Here is a 15,233-nt window from a genome sequence, read left to right as displayed (position 1 = left end):
CCTATGCAGCGCGAAGCCTGCCAGGGCAAATTATGTTCCATCGTTCTACGATGTTCAGATTACTGACCTGTTGGAATCGCCAAAAGATCCTAGACTTTGTAGTGAGATCTAGACAGAATATACGTTTTTTTGTTGCCTCTATTCAGAAACAAGGAGAAATGTGTATCCACCAAAGAGAAAGATGGGTGGAGAGAGAGATGCCGCGTTCAAAACAACTGGTAACTCGGAAATCCCCGACTTCAGTTTGTTCAAAACAACTGGGAACTCGGAAAAAACGAGCTCCGATTGGGGAAAATCGATTTGAATGGTCATCCAACTCGGAATTCCATTTTGGGCACTCGGGTCTCATACTGGAGCTCCGACTTTCCGACCTGAAGATCACTGACGTCATGATTTGATCTCGTATTTTATTCCGATTGCGCAGTTGTTTTGAACACGTCAAAAGAGGGAATGGGGCGGGGGACCACACATAATTTGTGTGCAGTCCTCCTGCACTGTGCGTGGTGCTGTGCTGTCTCGCCCCTCTCTCTCTGTCTGAGCGTCACAGTTCTACGCTACAGTAGGTTGCTCTTTCTCCATTCCTCCCATCTGGCGGACTGACTGGCCCATCGCAGTCGTCTCTCTGGTCGCCCTGAGCAGTCTGCCGATACACAGACCCCTGGCAGGTATGAAGGGATGGAGGTAGTGAAGGGAGCACAGGGGGGGAAACCCTATGGTTCGTAAGTTATTTATATTAATCATAAACTCACATAAGCGTCTCTGGAATATTCGTAGCATATGTTTCACACTCGTGTTTGAAGCATCCGCGTTTGACTAAGATACTGTACTTTCTTTAGCAGGTTTATCACAAGCGAGGCAAAGGCATACATATAATTTATCGGGGCTGATGTTATGACGCGCTTCTGTACAATACACTTTCTGCGCTCTCTCATACCAGGAAGTGGAGCGCGCAAGGTGTCTCGAGCACGCCCCCTTTACCCTACTGACTCATTTGCAATGTTGTCCTGAAACGCAGATCAGCCTTCCTTCTGACAGAAGGAGGAGCCTATAGATAAACTAGCATGCGTTTTCTCTTCGCTGATGGACAGAGAGAATAGATTTGGCTACATGCGTCACAGCTGGTTTGGGGTAGGCCTAGGTATGTAGGCTACTCTTGGTGGTTTTGGATAGAACATTTCACCACAGCCACATTTTTAATAGGTTGGAATTTTCTTGGCAGGATATTTGTTGACAAAATAGGCTATGCATCATCATCATAAACATGATTAAAGGCAAGGCACAATAGTCTCCAGCAGCTTGAGAAGCACTCTCAAGTCTAGACCCAGATGTTTGCATCTGTCGTGCTTGGGTGACACCTGCTGATGCGATGGTCCCCATATATCTCCATTATAAAGTCTTAGGATTAGTGAGTTTTACCATTACTTTGGTACAACAACTTGAAGTGCATATGTCTAATGTTTAACGGTCTGTGGAAAGATTTTGACAACGGTACCTGATTTCTCCAACGGTGGTTAACTACTTACCATGTGGTCAATCATGAACTACATTGTAAAACAGAGACAGCGGTCTGATACTGTGTGTGTGTGTGTCCTCCTGCAGTGTGCTGAAACCTAGAGGGATGGAGACAGACCCAGCCTTGGAGACAGGCACTGAGAGCAGAGCAGAGACAGGGGGAGAGGAGACACGAGAGGGACCTATCACAAGGCCCAGCCCTCTGTCCCCCAATAGGTCTACAGCTGCTCACACTCCTACAGCACTCACCTCTACTCCCCCTCAGCTTACTTCCTCCTGCCCTCCTAAACTCACCCCTGCCCCCAATCCGTCTTCTAGTACACTCATCCTCACCCCTACATTCACACCCTTTTCCTCTACACCCACCCCCAATCCACCTAAACTGACCCCCACCCCCTCATCCCCCCCCACACTCACCCATAAAACACTCCCTACCCTCACCTCTACAGTACTCAACCCCACCCCAACATTTACACCTACTTCTCCCTCACTTACTCCCAACCCCCTCACCTCTAAAATACTCACCCCCAGACCTACTCTCCCCACACTCACACCCACTCTACCTACACTCAAGCATTCCTCGTCTCCCTCCCCTACTAAACTCACTCACAAACCTGCTCCTCTCCCCCTCACTCCCCCCACCCTCACCCCTACTGCCCCTCTACTCACCCCCTCTCCCTCCCCTCCCTCCCCCACTGTATCTGCCATCCCTTCTCTGCCCCCCTCTGTAACCCATGGCAAAATGTCCTTTGCTCCTGGGCCTTCCTTCTTCCTGACCAATGGGAATGCAAGGCCACCCACCACGCCCACCTCTCCACAAATCACGCCTTTCCATACCCCAGCCAGCAGACAGGTAACTGACCAAATAGAAAATTAAACAAAAGCAGCACACTATGTAACCAGCCACACACACTCTCACATACTCCCACAGACAACCACGTCCCTTCCTGGATCAATTGGTTTACATTCCTTTAACCAAGAGTACAGTATTCAAAATACCCCCCTAAAAATACCTCTCCCTTTTTCAGGTCCCTCTTCCTCGCCCCCTGGGTACGCCCACTCTGGTGCAAGCAAATCAGAGCATCTCGCCTGTTAGACCGAGGGTATCCCAGCAGGCCTTGCTCCTGGGTCGGAGTCCTTGTTCGAGCCGAGACCAGATGCTGCTCAGGGCCCAGATGGTAACAACACACACACCAACAACTCTCAGTCCTACTTCTACCCACTTCAAACTCCTGAAGCTTAACCTTGAGACTGGCCTTTTTCAAGCTTCCTCAGTTCAACATTCCTATCTTTCTCTCTCTTTCACGCTCTCTTTTTTATGTCTGTATTCTGTCTGTCTGTCTGTATCTCTCTCATTCTTAGCTGATTTTCACCTCTACGGTACGGCCTGTCTCTTCCTCTTCCTCTCACCCTGCCTCCGCTCAGGTGAGCAGTTCAGCAGGTGTGTGTTAGGTGTGTGAGAGGCCACTAGTGTAGATTGTGATTGTCTCACAAGTTTAACTACACTCCCTCTCCCTCTCAAACCCCACTCTCTCCCTCTTTCTTTTCCTCCCCTCTCCCCCTCTCTCCTTCCCTCCCTCCCCCTTAGCTCCAGAGTCTAACCCTGCGCCCCTCTGCTCCCGGCACTCTCACAATCCCCCCCTCTTTACGTCTCAAACCTTCCTCCTCCTCCCTCTCTCCTATCTCTCGTCCCCTTACACCCCTTTTCCCCCCTCTCCGGCCGCGCCCCCAGCCCAGTTCCATGGCAACAGACAGACAGACCCCACCTACCCGGCGCCTCTCAGTCCCGCCTCCAAGTGAGTCATTAACATGTGATAAGAGTAGAATGTTCAGGGAAAATGAGGTGTGATTTATAGTGTATCCAATAAAACCATTCAATCCCTCGCTCTTTTTCTCTTCTCTCCAGCTCTCTACACTTCTGTGCGTTCTGTCCCTCTGAGACCCAGACTTCATTCTCTAAACGGCCACAGAGTGGTGCCCCCGAGACACAGCCCCATGCGACCATTTGCTGCTGCTGCTGCCCATCAGGCCCTACCCATCAGACAGTGTACAGTACCAGCCACCAGTCTGTCATCTCAAAGCCCGCCCACACAGTCCACCCCTGGCCAATCGCAGCTCAACTCAGGCTCTAGGCCCCTTCCCTTGGGTTCTTCCTGTTTTGATCGGTTACCGCCAGCATCAAGGCAGCTGCAAATGATTGCCCTCTCCGCTGGCTCCACCAGCCGCTTCAGCAGCCAAACACGGCCTGCGGCCAACACACACACCCCAGCTTCTGTCCAATCAAAGTGTCTGGTTCTTGAGTCTCCACCTCCTCAGCTCGATGCCCAACCACAGAGGACTTCTGACCACGCCTCTCCCCCTCACACCTCCTCCATCCACAAAGCCAACTCACCCCTACCATACCCCCATTATCAGGCCAGACACATTCAGTCAAAAGGAGAAGTGGGTAGACAGGGAGTAAGGGAGGAGAGAGAGCGGGTGGGGGGAGAGGAAGAAAAGATGGGGGAAATTGAAGAGGGGCAGAGGGATAAAGAGAGGGTGGCAGGAGAGAGAAAGGTAACAGGAGAGAAAAAAGGGATTGTTGAGAAGAGAGCAGAGAGGGAGGGAGAGAAGGAGGACCAGAGAGATAAAGAGGAGGACCAGAGAGATAGAGAGAAGGAGGACCAGAGAGATAGAGAGAAGGAGGACCAGAGAGATAGAGAGAAGGAGGACCAGAGAGATAGAGAGAAGGAGGACCAGAAAGCTAGAGAGAGGGTGGGAGAGAAGGGATTGCTGACAAGAAAGGAGAAAGGAGAGGCTGGAGGAGAGGAAGAATGGATGGAGAGAGGTAAACAATATGAGAGACTGAGACAGATGACAGGAATAGAGGAGGAGGGGGAGGAAAGGATGAAGATAGAGGGAGAGGAGCAGAGAGAAAGGATGGATGTAGAGGTGGAGGAGCCGGGACAGAAAGATGTGATGAAAGGAGAGAAGGAGGTGGGGACTACCACTGACGAGGACAGTCCGATAGACCCTCACCCCAATGCAGACCCGGCTACTCAGAATCACATACACTTTGATGCCCCCTCACACACGCCTCATAAGCCCACCACTCAGAACGACCACACCCCCCCCTCAGGTTACCCCATAGACCTCCAGAGACCATTGGACTGTCCCATAGAGCGACCCCCAGACCTACCCCACAAGGACCAAGAGGACTTCTGTGAGAACATGTCCACTCAGTCTGACAACCACTCAGGTACCAGGGTCTGTCTGCTGTCCTCCTGTCCCGCACACCATTTCCTTTAGCCTTGGCCTATTAATGAACTTGAAACTAACTTTTGAAACACTAATGTAACAAGTGTTGTGAACTCTTCCTCCTCTCTCTTCCTCCCCCCAGTCTTGTCCAGTCTCTCCACTCAGTCTCCCCCTGCCTCACCCTGCCTCACCCCTCCATCTGACTTCCCTCCTCCTCTCCTGCCTGTTAGCCCCTCCCACTCAGAGACCCTCAGCCTATCACAGAGCCGCTCTGAGACCCATAGCCTATCAGAGCGCGAGCCTTGGACACAGAGGGTGTGGCCAGAGGGCGGGAGGCGTGTCTTAACTCACCTGGTGGAGGGCTTCGTCATACAGGAGGGGCTGCAGGCGTTCCCGGTAAACACACACACACACATTTTAGAGTAAAATACTTCTTCCTACATGGGATATAGCTGATGTCTAGTTGGTGTCATATACTTCTACATTAACAGTATATATAACCTGTGTGCGTGCGTGTGTGTACCTGTGCAGGTGAACCGCTCATCTCTGTTGTTGGGAGGGCAGGAGGGTGTCTCCCAGAATGGGAACACAGAGGGGGCGGAGTTATTACCATTGACAGACACACCAGAGCCACCGGAACATTCCAGCGAATCAGAACGAGTGGGTGTGGCCACAGATGACCCGCTGACAGGTAAGCCACCTTAATCTCCTGTTTCTGAATCAATATTTTATTCAATATTCAGTTAAATTCTCCCTCTGAATCCAAACTTCACTAGGTACCAGAGAGAGACAGAGGGGGGTATTACAGTGTGAGTCTTGTGGGAAGAGAGGCCATGCCCACTCCTTCCACCGCTCCAAAAGATACTGCTCCACTTCCTGTGCCCGCAGGTGAGTCACACTCCCATAGGCCGAACACAGAAACAAGACCATGACAGATGAGGTATTCTCTCTGTCTAGACACAGCATAGTCTATTTACTAAAGGTGTACAGTACACGCATTCATAAACACACCCTCACACACAGGATGTGGTCAGGTGTTGGTGCTCAGACAGGATGTGAGATATGAGAAAATTTTAACCCCAGAGTGCTCAGAGAAAGGACACATCATCTCTCTCTCTTCTCTCGCTCTCTCTCGCTCTCTCGCTCTCTCTCTCTCTCTAGGCTTAATGTAGGGATGTCTAAACGTCTGCGTGCTCTGAGTGCAGGCAGCCAGCCAGAGGGGCGGCACTCTGAGATAAACAAGGAGGAGTCTGTTCCTGGGAAGCCCCTCTTACTGCGACTGGTCAGTTACAGTTACAACTCAGACATTGCTTTTAACAAATAGGTCACTCACTCCACAGTGATACAGGTTTGATGCTTTATAACATGTTATAACCATTTATACGCCTCTATAATTCAAACCTAGCTGTTCACACATGTTCCATCTCCTGTAACATTATCTATTTTAGCCCCGCGAAATATGGAGCGCCCATCGCCGTGACTACGAAGGGGAAGAAGGGCATGCTGTTCCCATAACAACCAGGCTGGAGCGCAGAGCTGCACGGAGGGCAAGGAGGGCATCAGAGCCAGCGATGACCCCTAGTAACCCCACCGTGACCTCTACTGAACCCACACCTGCACAGTGGAGTGTAGAGCAAGTCTGGGACTTTATACACACACTGCCAGGTAAAACACATATACAAAAGGATACACATTCACCCATCTCCCTGCTGTAGGTTGTTGGCAGGTTATAACCTGTGTGTGTGTGTTTGTTTTAGATTGTGGAGAGGTTATAACCTATGAGTGTGTTGTTTTTAGGTTGTGGGGAGGTTATAGCATGTGTGTGTATATGTTGTGGAGAGGTTGTAACGTGTGTATGTTGTTCTTAGGTTGTGGGGAGGTTATAATCTGTGTGTGTATGTTGCCTTTAGGTTGTGGGGAGGTTAGAACCTGTGTGTGTATGTTGTCTTTAGGTTGTGTGGATGTTGCAGAGGCGTTCCGTGTTCAGGAGATAGACGGCCAGGCCCTGCTGCTGCTCACTGAGGACCACCTGATGACCAGCATGAACATCAAACTGGGACCAGCGCTCAAGATCTGTGCCCACATCAACACACTCAGACACACATAGAGAGGGAGAGATGGAGGTGTGGTGGGATGGTGGGTGGAGGAGAATATAGAGAGGGGGAAAAAGGGAGGGGTGGGGGGACGGTCTAAGGCACTGCATCACAGTGCTTGAGGCGTCACGACAGACCCGGGTTCGTTCCCAGGCTGTGTCACAACCGGCCTTTGACCGGGAGTCCAATAGGGCGGCAAACAATTGGCCCAGCATTGTCCGGGTTAGGGGAGGGTTTGGCCGGCGGGGCTTTACTTGGCTCATCCTGCTCTAGTGACTCCTTGTGGCGGGCCGAGCGCCTGCAGGCTGACTTCGGTAGTCAGTTGAACGGTGTTTCCTCCGACACATTGGTGCAGCTGGCTTCCAGGTTCAGCGGGCGGGTGTTAAGAAACACGGTTTGGTGGGTCATGTTTCGGAGGACTCATGACTCGACCTTCGCCTCTCCCGAGCCCTTTTTGGAGTTGCAGCAAAGAGACAAGGTCGTAATTGGATATCACGGAATTGGGAAGAAAAGGGGGTAAAAAACAAAAGAAAAAGTGAGGGAAAATAGTGATTGATAGATGGGAGAAGAGAGAGAGGGGAGGGGAGAAGGGGGGGGGAAACAAGAGATCAATTCAAGAGATGATCAACTGAGAGCAATCAGTGAGAGAGGTAGGGGGCTTTTGTTATATTCTGTTGTGTCTATGTACATATTTTACAATGCAGTCTATTGGTTGTAAATCTTAAACATTTTCATGAAGGATTGTAATATACAGTATGTATTTGTCTGTTTGGTAATTATTTTAGAATGTGGTGTCACATGAAAACTGTCAAATCTGTTTTGATTTTACACAGCTGATACACAGATTGTTTTTGTTTCACTGTGTGGAAAATAAGGTCCTAACTAAAGAAATGATTATGTTTTATATATGATCTGAGAAAAAAAAGTTAGGTCTTCTTTGTCTCATAACCATGTCGTTTTGTGAGATTTCTTAATTTTTTTTCTCTTATCCTTCCTATTCAAACTCTGTAATAAATGAAATTAACTTATGCACATTGTTTTATTGCCTGGGTATTGGTATTGTGATATTTTGTAGTCACAAATTACCCATCTCACTACTAACTTCGGCCACTAGATGGAGTTGATCATTCAGGTTTGCTAGTAGATAGACTGCTGCTGCATTATTCGTGTGGAAACAATGATCAAGATAAATTAAATATGAATTACATAAAAAACTATGCAGAATATTAATATCACTGATGCTTCTCTGGAGGACCATGTCTAAGTTCAGACATGACAACAATTCTGAAGCAGCACGGCCGTATTATTGCTAAATCAACCCGTGTTTATGCCAAATCAATCAGGAGCCAGAGGGAATTTCAACACTGCTGAAGTTTGTTTTTAAGACTTAAACTGCATCATAAATCCTGAAGAACCCCCCCTCCCAGAAACACACAGCAGTTTACCATCTTAGCACCCATCGGTCTCTGGTTTACATTAGCCACCCCATACCTTCTTCTGATTGGCTGAAAGTTTGGTGTTTGAGACTTTTTTCCTGTACTATAAAACTCAATCTGCGCATTTCTCTGAAGTTCAGTCCTCTTCACACACCCCTCTCGCACTGTTGGACCCAGGTGGAACTATAGAACTTAGAACCTCTCCGGAATGTATTAGTAATTTAATTAGTGATTAATTGGTTTTAATGTATTTATTCTCTCACATTTGACTTGGTTCATTTATTAGTTCATATTTTTCGACATTTTTCACAGACCTATATTTTGGGTTAGTTCAGTTTTTTCCCCTGGATTTAAAAAAATAATTATCTACTTTAAAAAGAAAGTGATTTATTTTTGATTGCGCATCCCTGTGATAGTGTGTTTCATGGCACATGTGTGCAGACAGCTGAGTGGGAGCGGGGCCAGCTTTGCAGGCTGGGTAGGTATCATCATCGCCACGGCCACCAACGACTGGGTGCGCACCTGCGACTACACTGTCACCACCTGTGTGCGCATGGACGAGCTGGGCGCGCGAGGCCTCTGGGCAGAGTGTGTCATCTCTCCCTCACTCTACCACTGTGTGACGCTCAACCATATCCTCACACTGCCAGGTGAGAGAGAGAGAGAGAGAGAGAGAGTGCACGTGTGTGTGTGTGTGTGTGTGTGTGTGTGTGTGCAGATGGGCCACATCTGTAGCCAACCTGCAGACCTCAATAAAAGTAAGTCAATAAAGGCTTACTGAAAACTGTGCATATCTCTTATGTTATTTCTGTGTTTTCAACAATTTATGAATGCAAAAGTCAACATTTTAAAAATGTTTACCGGCAGGTATCGCTGTGATCTCTCTCTACCTCTCCCCTCCAGCATACATCCAGACATGCCGTGCTTTGATGGTGTGTGCGTGCCTAATGGGGCTTCCTGCGATGGGGCTGGTGCTGATGTCCATGCCCTGTGTCAGACTCGGAGATGAGATCCCCGCTACCAAACTACGCCACGGTATGGTCGGGGGTGCTCTCACCTTTATCGTGGGTGAGTGAGACACAAAGACACACACATTCCACATGCACATATACACAACTTAATGTTATTCTATATGGATTAATTATGCTGTGTGAGGCTATGAGATGATTTGGGACCGGATCATGGTTGTCAGTAGTTACCACAGCCACAAAGTCAACATTTTAAGAAGATAAATTATAGAAATAGGCGTATGACTTTGTTGCTGTGGTAACTAGTAACGACCTCAGATCACCCTCTCTCTTCCTGCTTCCTGTGTGGGACAGGAAGTCCCTGTCAGCAGCCTTGTGACTGACAGACCCCGTTGGGGGACAAAAGCTGACTCAACTCTCTTTCTCTCCTTCCTCTCCCTCTTCCTCCTGCACTCTCTCTCCCCAGCTCTCTGTGGATTGGTGTCGACCATCTGGTTTCCTATTGGTGCTCACGCAGAGGAGGGTCTGATGTCATTTGGCATCTCACTGTACACCGGATGGGTCGGCTCCGTCCTCTGCCTCCTGGGGAGCTTCATGATTTTGTGTTGCTGCGGTGACGACCCCTCGGCAACCCCCCAAAGGCAGCAGAACAGCTACTATTACTCCAGACAGGCAGGGGGTGCCGACACTCCCATCAACCTTGCCACTGCCGCAGTAGTCACGGGCAACCACGCCAAGAGCGCACATGTGTAAGAATGTGCATTTGTGAGAGTTGGAGTTCTAGGCCAACTACATTGAAGACATATGCCAGATCTAACAACACCTGCATAGTTATTTAACATACACTATATATACAAAAGTCTGTTAACCCCCCTTCAATTTAGTGGATTTGGCTATTTCAGCCACACCCGTTGCTAACAGGTGTGTATAAAATTGAGCACACAGCCATGCAATCTCCATAGACAAACACTGGCAGTAGAATGGCCTTACTGAAGAGCTCAGTGACTTTCAACGTGGCACCGTCATAGGATGCCCCCTTTCCAACAAGTCAGTTCATCAAATTTCTGTCCTACTAGAGCTGCCCCGGGCAACTGTAAGTGCAGTTATTGTGAAGTGGAAATGTCTAGGAATAACAACAGCTCAGCCGCGAAGTGGTAGGCCCCACAAGTTCACAGAACGGGACTGCCAAGTGCTGAAGCGTGTAAAAATCGTCTGTCCTCGGTTGCAACACTCACTACCGAGTTCCAAACAGCCTCTGGAAGCAACGTCAGTACAAGAACTGTTAGTCTGGGAGCTTCCTGAAATGTGTTTTCATGGCCGAGCAGATGCACACAGGCCTAAGATCACCATGTGCAATGCCAAGCGTCGGCTGGAGTGGTGTAAAGCTCACCGCCATTGGACTCTGGAGCAGTGGAAACGTGTTCTCTGGAGTGATGAATCACGCTTCACCATCTGGACAAATCAGGGTTTGGCTGATGCCAGGAGAACACTACATGCCCGAACGCCTAGTGCCAACTGTAAAGTTTGGTGGAGGAGGAATAATGGTATGGGGCTGTTTTTCATGGTTTGGGCTTGGCCCTTTAGTTCCAAAGAAAGGAAATCTTAATGCTACAGCATTCACTGACATTCTAGACGATTCTGTGCTTCCAACTTTGTGGCAACAGCTTGGGGAAGGCCCTTTCCTGTTTCAGCATGACAATGCACAAAGCGAGGTCCATACAGAAATGGTTTGTCGAGTTCGGTGTGGAAGAACTTAACTGACCTGCACAGAGCCCTGAACTCAACCCCATCGAACACCTTCGGGATGAATTGGAACGCAGACTGCAAGCTAGACCTAATCACCCAACATCAGTGCCCGACCTAACTAATGCTCGTGACTGAATGGAAGCAAGTCCCCGCAGCAATGTTCCAACATCTAGTGTAAAGCCTTCCCAGAAGAGGCTGTTATATCAGCAAAGGGGGGAACAACTCCATATTAATGCCCATAATTTTGGAAGGAGATGTTTGACGAGCAGGTGTCCACATATGTTTGGTTTTGTAGTGTATCAGCTAACCACATCATTTGATATTGCAATCTGGTGCCCAACTGCGCAGTCGATGACATGGCACCCAACTATTGGTTGATGCAATTCAATGTAGTCGGGCAGGAACTCGAACAGAAGGTAAAGAAGGGTATAAACTGCAGAGAATTTATAATCCACCATCTGGACATTCACATGTCTGGCCTGACCATGACTTCATCCTGTCGATGGAGACTTCACATCCTCTCAGACAGGAATCTGGCCAGGTTGCACCGTCCTCCTCACCTTTTCCCTTCCTGTTCACCACAATTCCACTCTTCATCTCCCCCACTGATGTTCTGTGTTCTAGTGTTCCAGTGTTGTAGTGTGGTGAGGGAAAACAGACAGGCGTTCTCTCTGAATTATTCACTTTATTCAATGTTTTACTGACAGTTTATCAGGCAACAGCAAAACACAGATCACTGTCACTCTTTCTTCAGACATTACACTCTTCCACAATAAATATTTTCTTATCATCTTATCAAACTCTAAAAACATTTCCAACCAACTCATCCATGCAACACCAGAGGTGTCAGAATATGAGGTATTATGAGAGCATGCTTCTTCTAGTATAATTGATTGGTTGATTGATTTTATGCACAGCATGTTGGATGTATGTTAATAATGCAGTTTTAAATAAACAAATCTGTATGTTTGTGATAGTTACACTTTCCAACCAGAAAACTCAATATGTAAGAGTAATCTCTGTAAAAGGCAATAAAGTTTATTCATTCACTCACTCATGAATGAATCATCTCATCTGTCCATCCCCAGCATGATGAGGGGGTTTCTCTTCTCTCGTCCCTCTCTCGCTCCCCCTGAAATCGACCCTCTAGGCATTACTGTAGATCTAAGAGGATTGGATAGGTATCAATATTTTGCCCTTTGATAGTCCAGGTGGAATCATTACCATATTGATCACCTGTCCTCTCAGGTCTACTCAAGTGCCTTTGGTGTACATTGTACGGGGCGGGGCTAGGGGTTGATGAGGGATTCAGGAGCCCTCTGCCCTTCCTCTCCTCTACACTCTTTCAAAAAAAAGGTTCCAAAAGGGTTCTTCGGCTGTCCCCATAGGAGAACCCTTTTTGGCTCCAGGTTGAACTCTTGTGTGTTCCATGTAGAACCCTCTGTGGAAAGGGTTTTACATGGAACCCAAAATAGTTCTACCTGGAACTAAAAGGGGTTCTTCAAATAGTTCTCCTACTGTATGGGGACAGCTGAATAACCGTTTTAGGATCTAGATAGCACTTTCCTTTCTAAGAATGTAGTACCCAGGAAGTGGGTGTGTTCCGTTGCAGCAGTCACTCATAAGAGGAGCCCTGATTGGTTTGTCCCTGGATCTATGTAGCCTTGATTGGTTTGTCCCTGGATGTGTAGCCATGATTGGTTTGTCCCCTGGGTCCCCTAGTGGAGCTCTGAGGGCCGGAGTAGTAACCTGATTGATTCTGATACTGGGAGCAATCTTCATACTGGTTTTCGTCCTGGTACTGGGATCTTGGCCATCTTGGTTCCCATCTTGATACTGGTTCTGATCCTGGTTTTGCTGTTGGTAGTGGTAGCCTTTCTCCGCTTACAGTCCTGGTAGCACCCCTCTTCCTGGTTGTCCTGGAGGTTAAGGTCATTGTCAGGGGAAAAGGTGTCATTGAGGTGATCGTCATAGCGCTGGTAGGTGCTAGCATGAGCCAGTCCCTCTCTGGTGCAGATCTCCAAGGAGCTGTTCCATATCCTATAGCAACCATATAGCAGGATACCAAGAGAGACAGCCCATAATAATATCACATCCTATAGAAACTGTATATTAGAGCAGCTAGAAAGAGGAGGGGGGGAAGAAGAAGAGGAGCAGAGGATGGATAGAACAATAAGGGGAAAGAGATGCATGTGGGTGGAGGGAAAGAGGGGGGATGGAGGGAGAGAGGGGGGATGTAGGGAGAGAGGGGGGATGTAGGGAGAGAGGGGGGATGGAGGGAGAGAGGGGGGATGTAGGGAGAGAGGGGGGATGTAGGGAGAGAGGGGGGAGAGAGGGAGAGAGGGAGGATGGTGGGAGAGAGGGGTTATAGAGAGAGAGAGGGGGGATGGAGGGAGAGAGGGGGATAGAGAGAGAGAGGGGGGATGGAGGGAGAAAGGGGTTATAGAGGCAGAGAGAGGGGGATAGAGAGGGATAGAGAGAGAGAGGTGGGATGGAGGGAGAGAGGGGGATAGAGGGAGAGAGGGGGATAGAGGGAGAGAGGGATAGAGGGAGAGAGGGGGATAGAGGGAGAGATTTGATTGATTTTATTAGGATCTCTTTTAGTCCCCATTTGGACTAATCTTCCAAGAGTCCTTAACATTAAAATACAAGGGGGATAGAGAGAGAGAGGGGAGAGAGGGGGTTAGAGGGAGAGAGGGGGGAGAGGGGGATAGAGGGAGGGGGATAGAGGGAGAGAGGGGGATAGAGGGAGAGAGGGGGATGGAGGGAGAGAGGGGGATAGAGGGAGAGAGGGGGGAGAGGGGGATAGAGGGAGAGAGAGAGAGGGGGGATGGAGGGAGAGAGGGGGGATAGAGGGAGAGAGGGGGGATAGAGGGAGAGAGGGAGGATGGAGGGAGACAGGTAGAGAGGCGGGATGGAGGGAGAGAGGGGGATGGAGGGAGAGAGGGGGGATGAAGGGAGAGAAGGGGGGTAGAGGGAGAGAGGGGGATGGAGGGAGAGAAGGGGGATGGAGGGAGAGAGGAGGATGGAGGGAGAGAAGGGGGATGAGGGAAAGAGGGGGGATGAAGGGAGAGAAGGGGGATAGAGGGAGAGAGGGGGATAGAGGGAGAGCGGGAGATGGAGGGAGAGAGGGAGAGAGGGGGGTGGAGGGAGAGAGGGAGAGAGGGAGAGAGGGGGATGGAGGGAGAGAGGGGGGATGGAGGGAGACAGGTAGAGAGGCGGGATGGAGGGAGAGAGGGGGATGGAGGGAGAGAGGGGGGATGGAGGGAGAGAGGGGGGATGGAGGGAGAGAGGGGGGATGAAGGGAGAGAAGGGGGATAGAGGGAGAGAGGGGGATAGAGGGAGAGAGGGGGATAGAGGGAGAGAGGGGGGATAGAGGGAGAGAGGGGGGATAGAGGGAGAGAGGGAGAGAGGGGGGATAGAGGGAGAGAGGGAGGATGGAGGGAGACAGGTAGAGAGGCGGGATGGAGGGAGAGAAGGGGGATGGAGGGAGAGAAGGGTGATAGAGGGAGAGAAGGGTGATAGAGGGAGAGAGAGGGGATAGAGGGAGAGAAGGGGGATAGAGGAAGCTCTCTTCTCCACATGATGAAAGTGACAAGTGTAGAAGTGACACAGCATAACGTACCCAGAGTGCAACAGACAGCAATGCGTGCCCAGGTGAGAGGCTACAGTTTCAACATCAGGTAAGAGTTTAACAAGATGGATACCGCGGGGATGCACGGAACGCATGATGCCAAGTAGGGCAGGCGCCGACCACTCTCCAGCTGGTGCACAACCACCACCAGTAGGGTTGTTATTTTTCCTGCTACACCCCTGAAACGGCGTCGCTCTTTCCGGTCCCTCGCTCCACGCTGAAGATGACGGTGGCTCAGACGAGAAAGGAGAGGAGGAAGAGATGCAGCGTGTCACCATGAGACCGCAGGACGAGGTGGTATGGACTGAGTCGTTGGGAATCCCCAGGCAGACACGCAGGGTGGAGTAACCCCTACCCAGAACCCTCTTCAACAGCAAGGAAGGGCTTGTTTGTGGTGTGTGTGTGTGTGTGTGTGTGTGTGTGTGTGTGTGTGTGTGTGTGTCTCTCTGACCTGACAGTATAGAAGCCACAGCGGCAATGATGAAGGACAGGATCACTCCCAGCCCTGTCATCTCCTTGGCAACCAGCCCAGCAACCACGTACATCCCCGTGCCAATGCAACTCCCCACCCCTACCGACACCAGGTCAGCTGTCGTCAGGACCCTAC

At 49.7% G+C, this 15,233-nt stretch overlaps 2 protein-coding genes across 7 annotated transcripts; both read left to right on the top strand.

Moving 5' to 3' along the window:
• Nucleotides 1-498: 498 nt before the first annotated feature.
• Nucleotides 499-7,876, top strand: LOC139420297 (polyhomeotic-like protein 3). Of its 5 annotated transcripts, none has more exons than XM_071170220.1 (12): nt 499-665; nt 1,600-2,365; nt 2,541-2,690; nt 2,875-2,937; nt 3,101-3,308; nt 3,419-4,750; nt 4,892-5,145; nt 5,281-5,440; nt 5,526-5,637; nt 5,911-6,031; nt 6,198-6,414; nt 6,702-7,870. In XM_071170220.1, exons 2-12 carry the CDS (start codon nt 1,619-1,621, stop codon nt 6,854-6,856), a joined length of 3,519 nt encoding a protein of 1,172 aa, XP_071026321.1. In that variant the 5' UTR covers nt 499-665; nt 1,600-1,618; the 3' UTR covers nt 6,857-7,870. The 5 variants fall into 5 exon arrangements, with proteins under 5 accessions (XP_071026321.1, XP_071026323.1, XP_071026324.1 ...); XM_071170224.1 differs by having other exon boundaries at nt 567-665; nt 1,600-1,728; XM_071170221.1 differs by having other exon boundaries at nt 629-715.
• A 535-nt stretch (nt 7,877-8,411) lies between these two features.
• On the top strand, nt 8,412-12,049 carry LOC139420657 (claudin-11-like). 2 transcript variants are annotated; one of them, XM_071170869.1, is made up of 4 exons: nt 8,412-8,603; nt 8,720-8,928; nt 9,182-9,346; nt 9,713-12,049. In XM_071170869.1, the coding sequence occupies exons 2-4, from the start codon at nt 8,832-8,834 to the stop codon at nt 9,997-9,999; spliced, it is 549 nt and encodes a 182-aa protein (XP_071026970.1). In that variant the 5' UTR covers nt 8,412-8,603; nt 8,720-8,831; the 3' UTR covers nt 10,000-12,049. The 2 variants fall into 2 exon arrangements, with proteins under 2 accessions (XP_071026970.1, XP_071026969.1); XM_071170868.1 differs by having other exon boundaries at nt 8,412-8,928.
• The last annotated feature ends 3,184 nt before the right edge of the window (nt 12,050-15,233 follow it).

The sequence above is a fragment of the Oncorhynchus clarkii genome, chromosome 11 (genome assembly GCF_045791955.1).
Source record: "Oncorhynchus clarkii lewisi isolate Uvic-CL-2024 chromosome 11, UVic_Ocla_1.0, whole genome shotgun sequence".
NCBI classification, from domain to species: Eukaryota; Metazoa; Chordata; class Actinopteri; order Salmoniformes; family Salmonidae; genus Oncorhynchus; species Oncorhynchus clarkii.
Note: the sequence above shows the minus strand (reverse complement) of the source record. Positions and strands in the feature narration are given on the sequence as shown.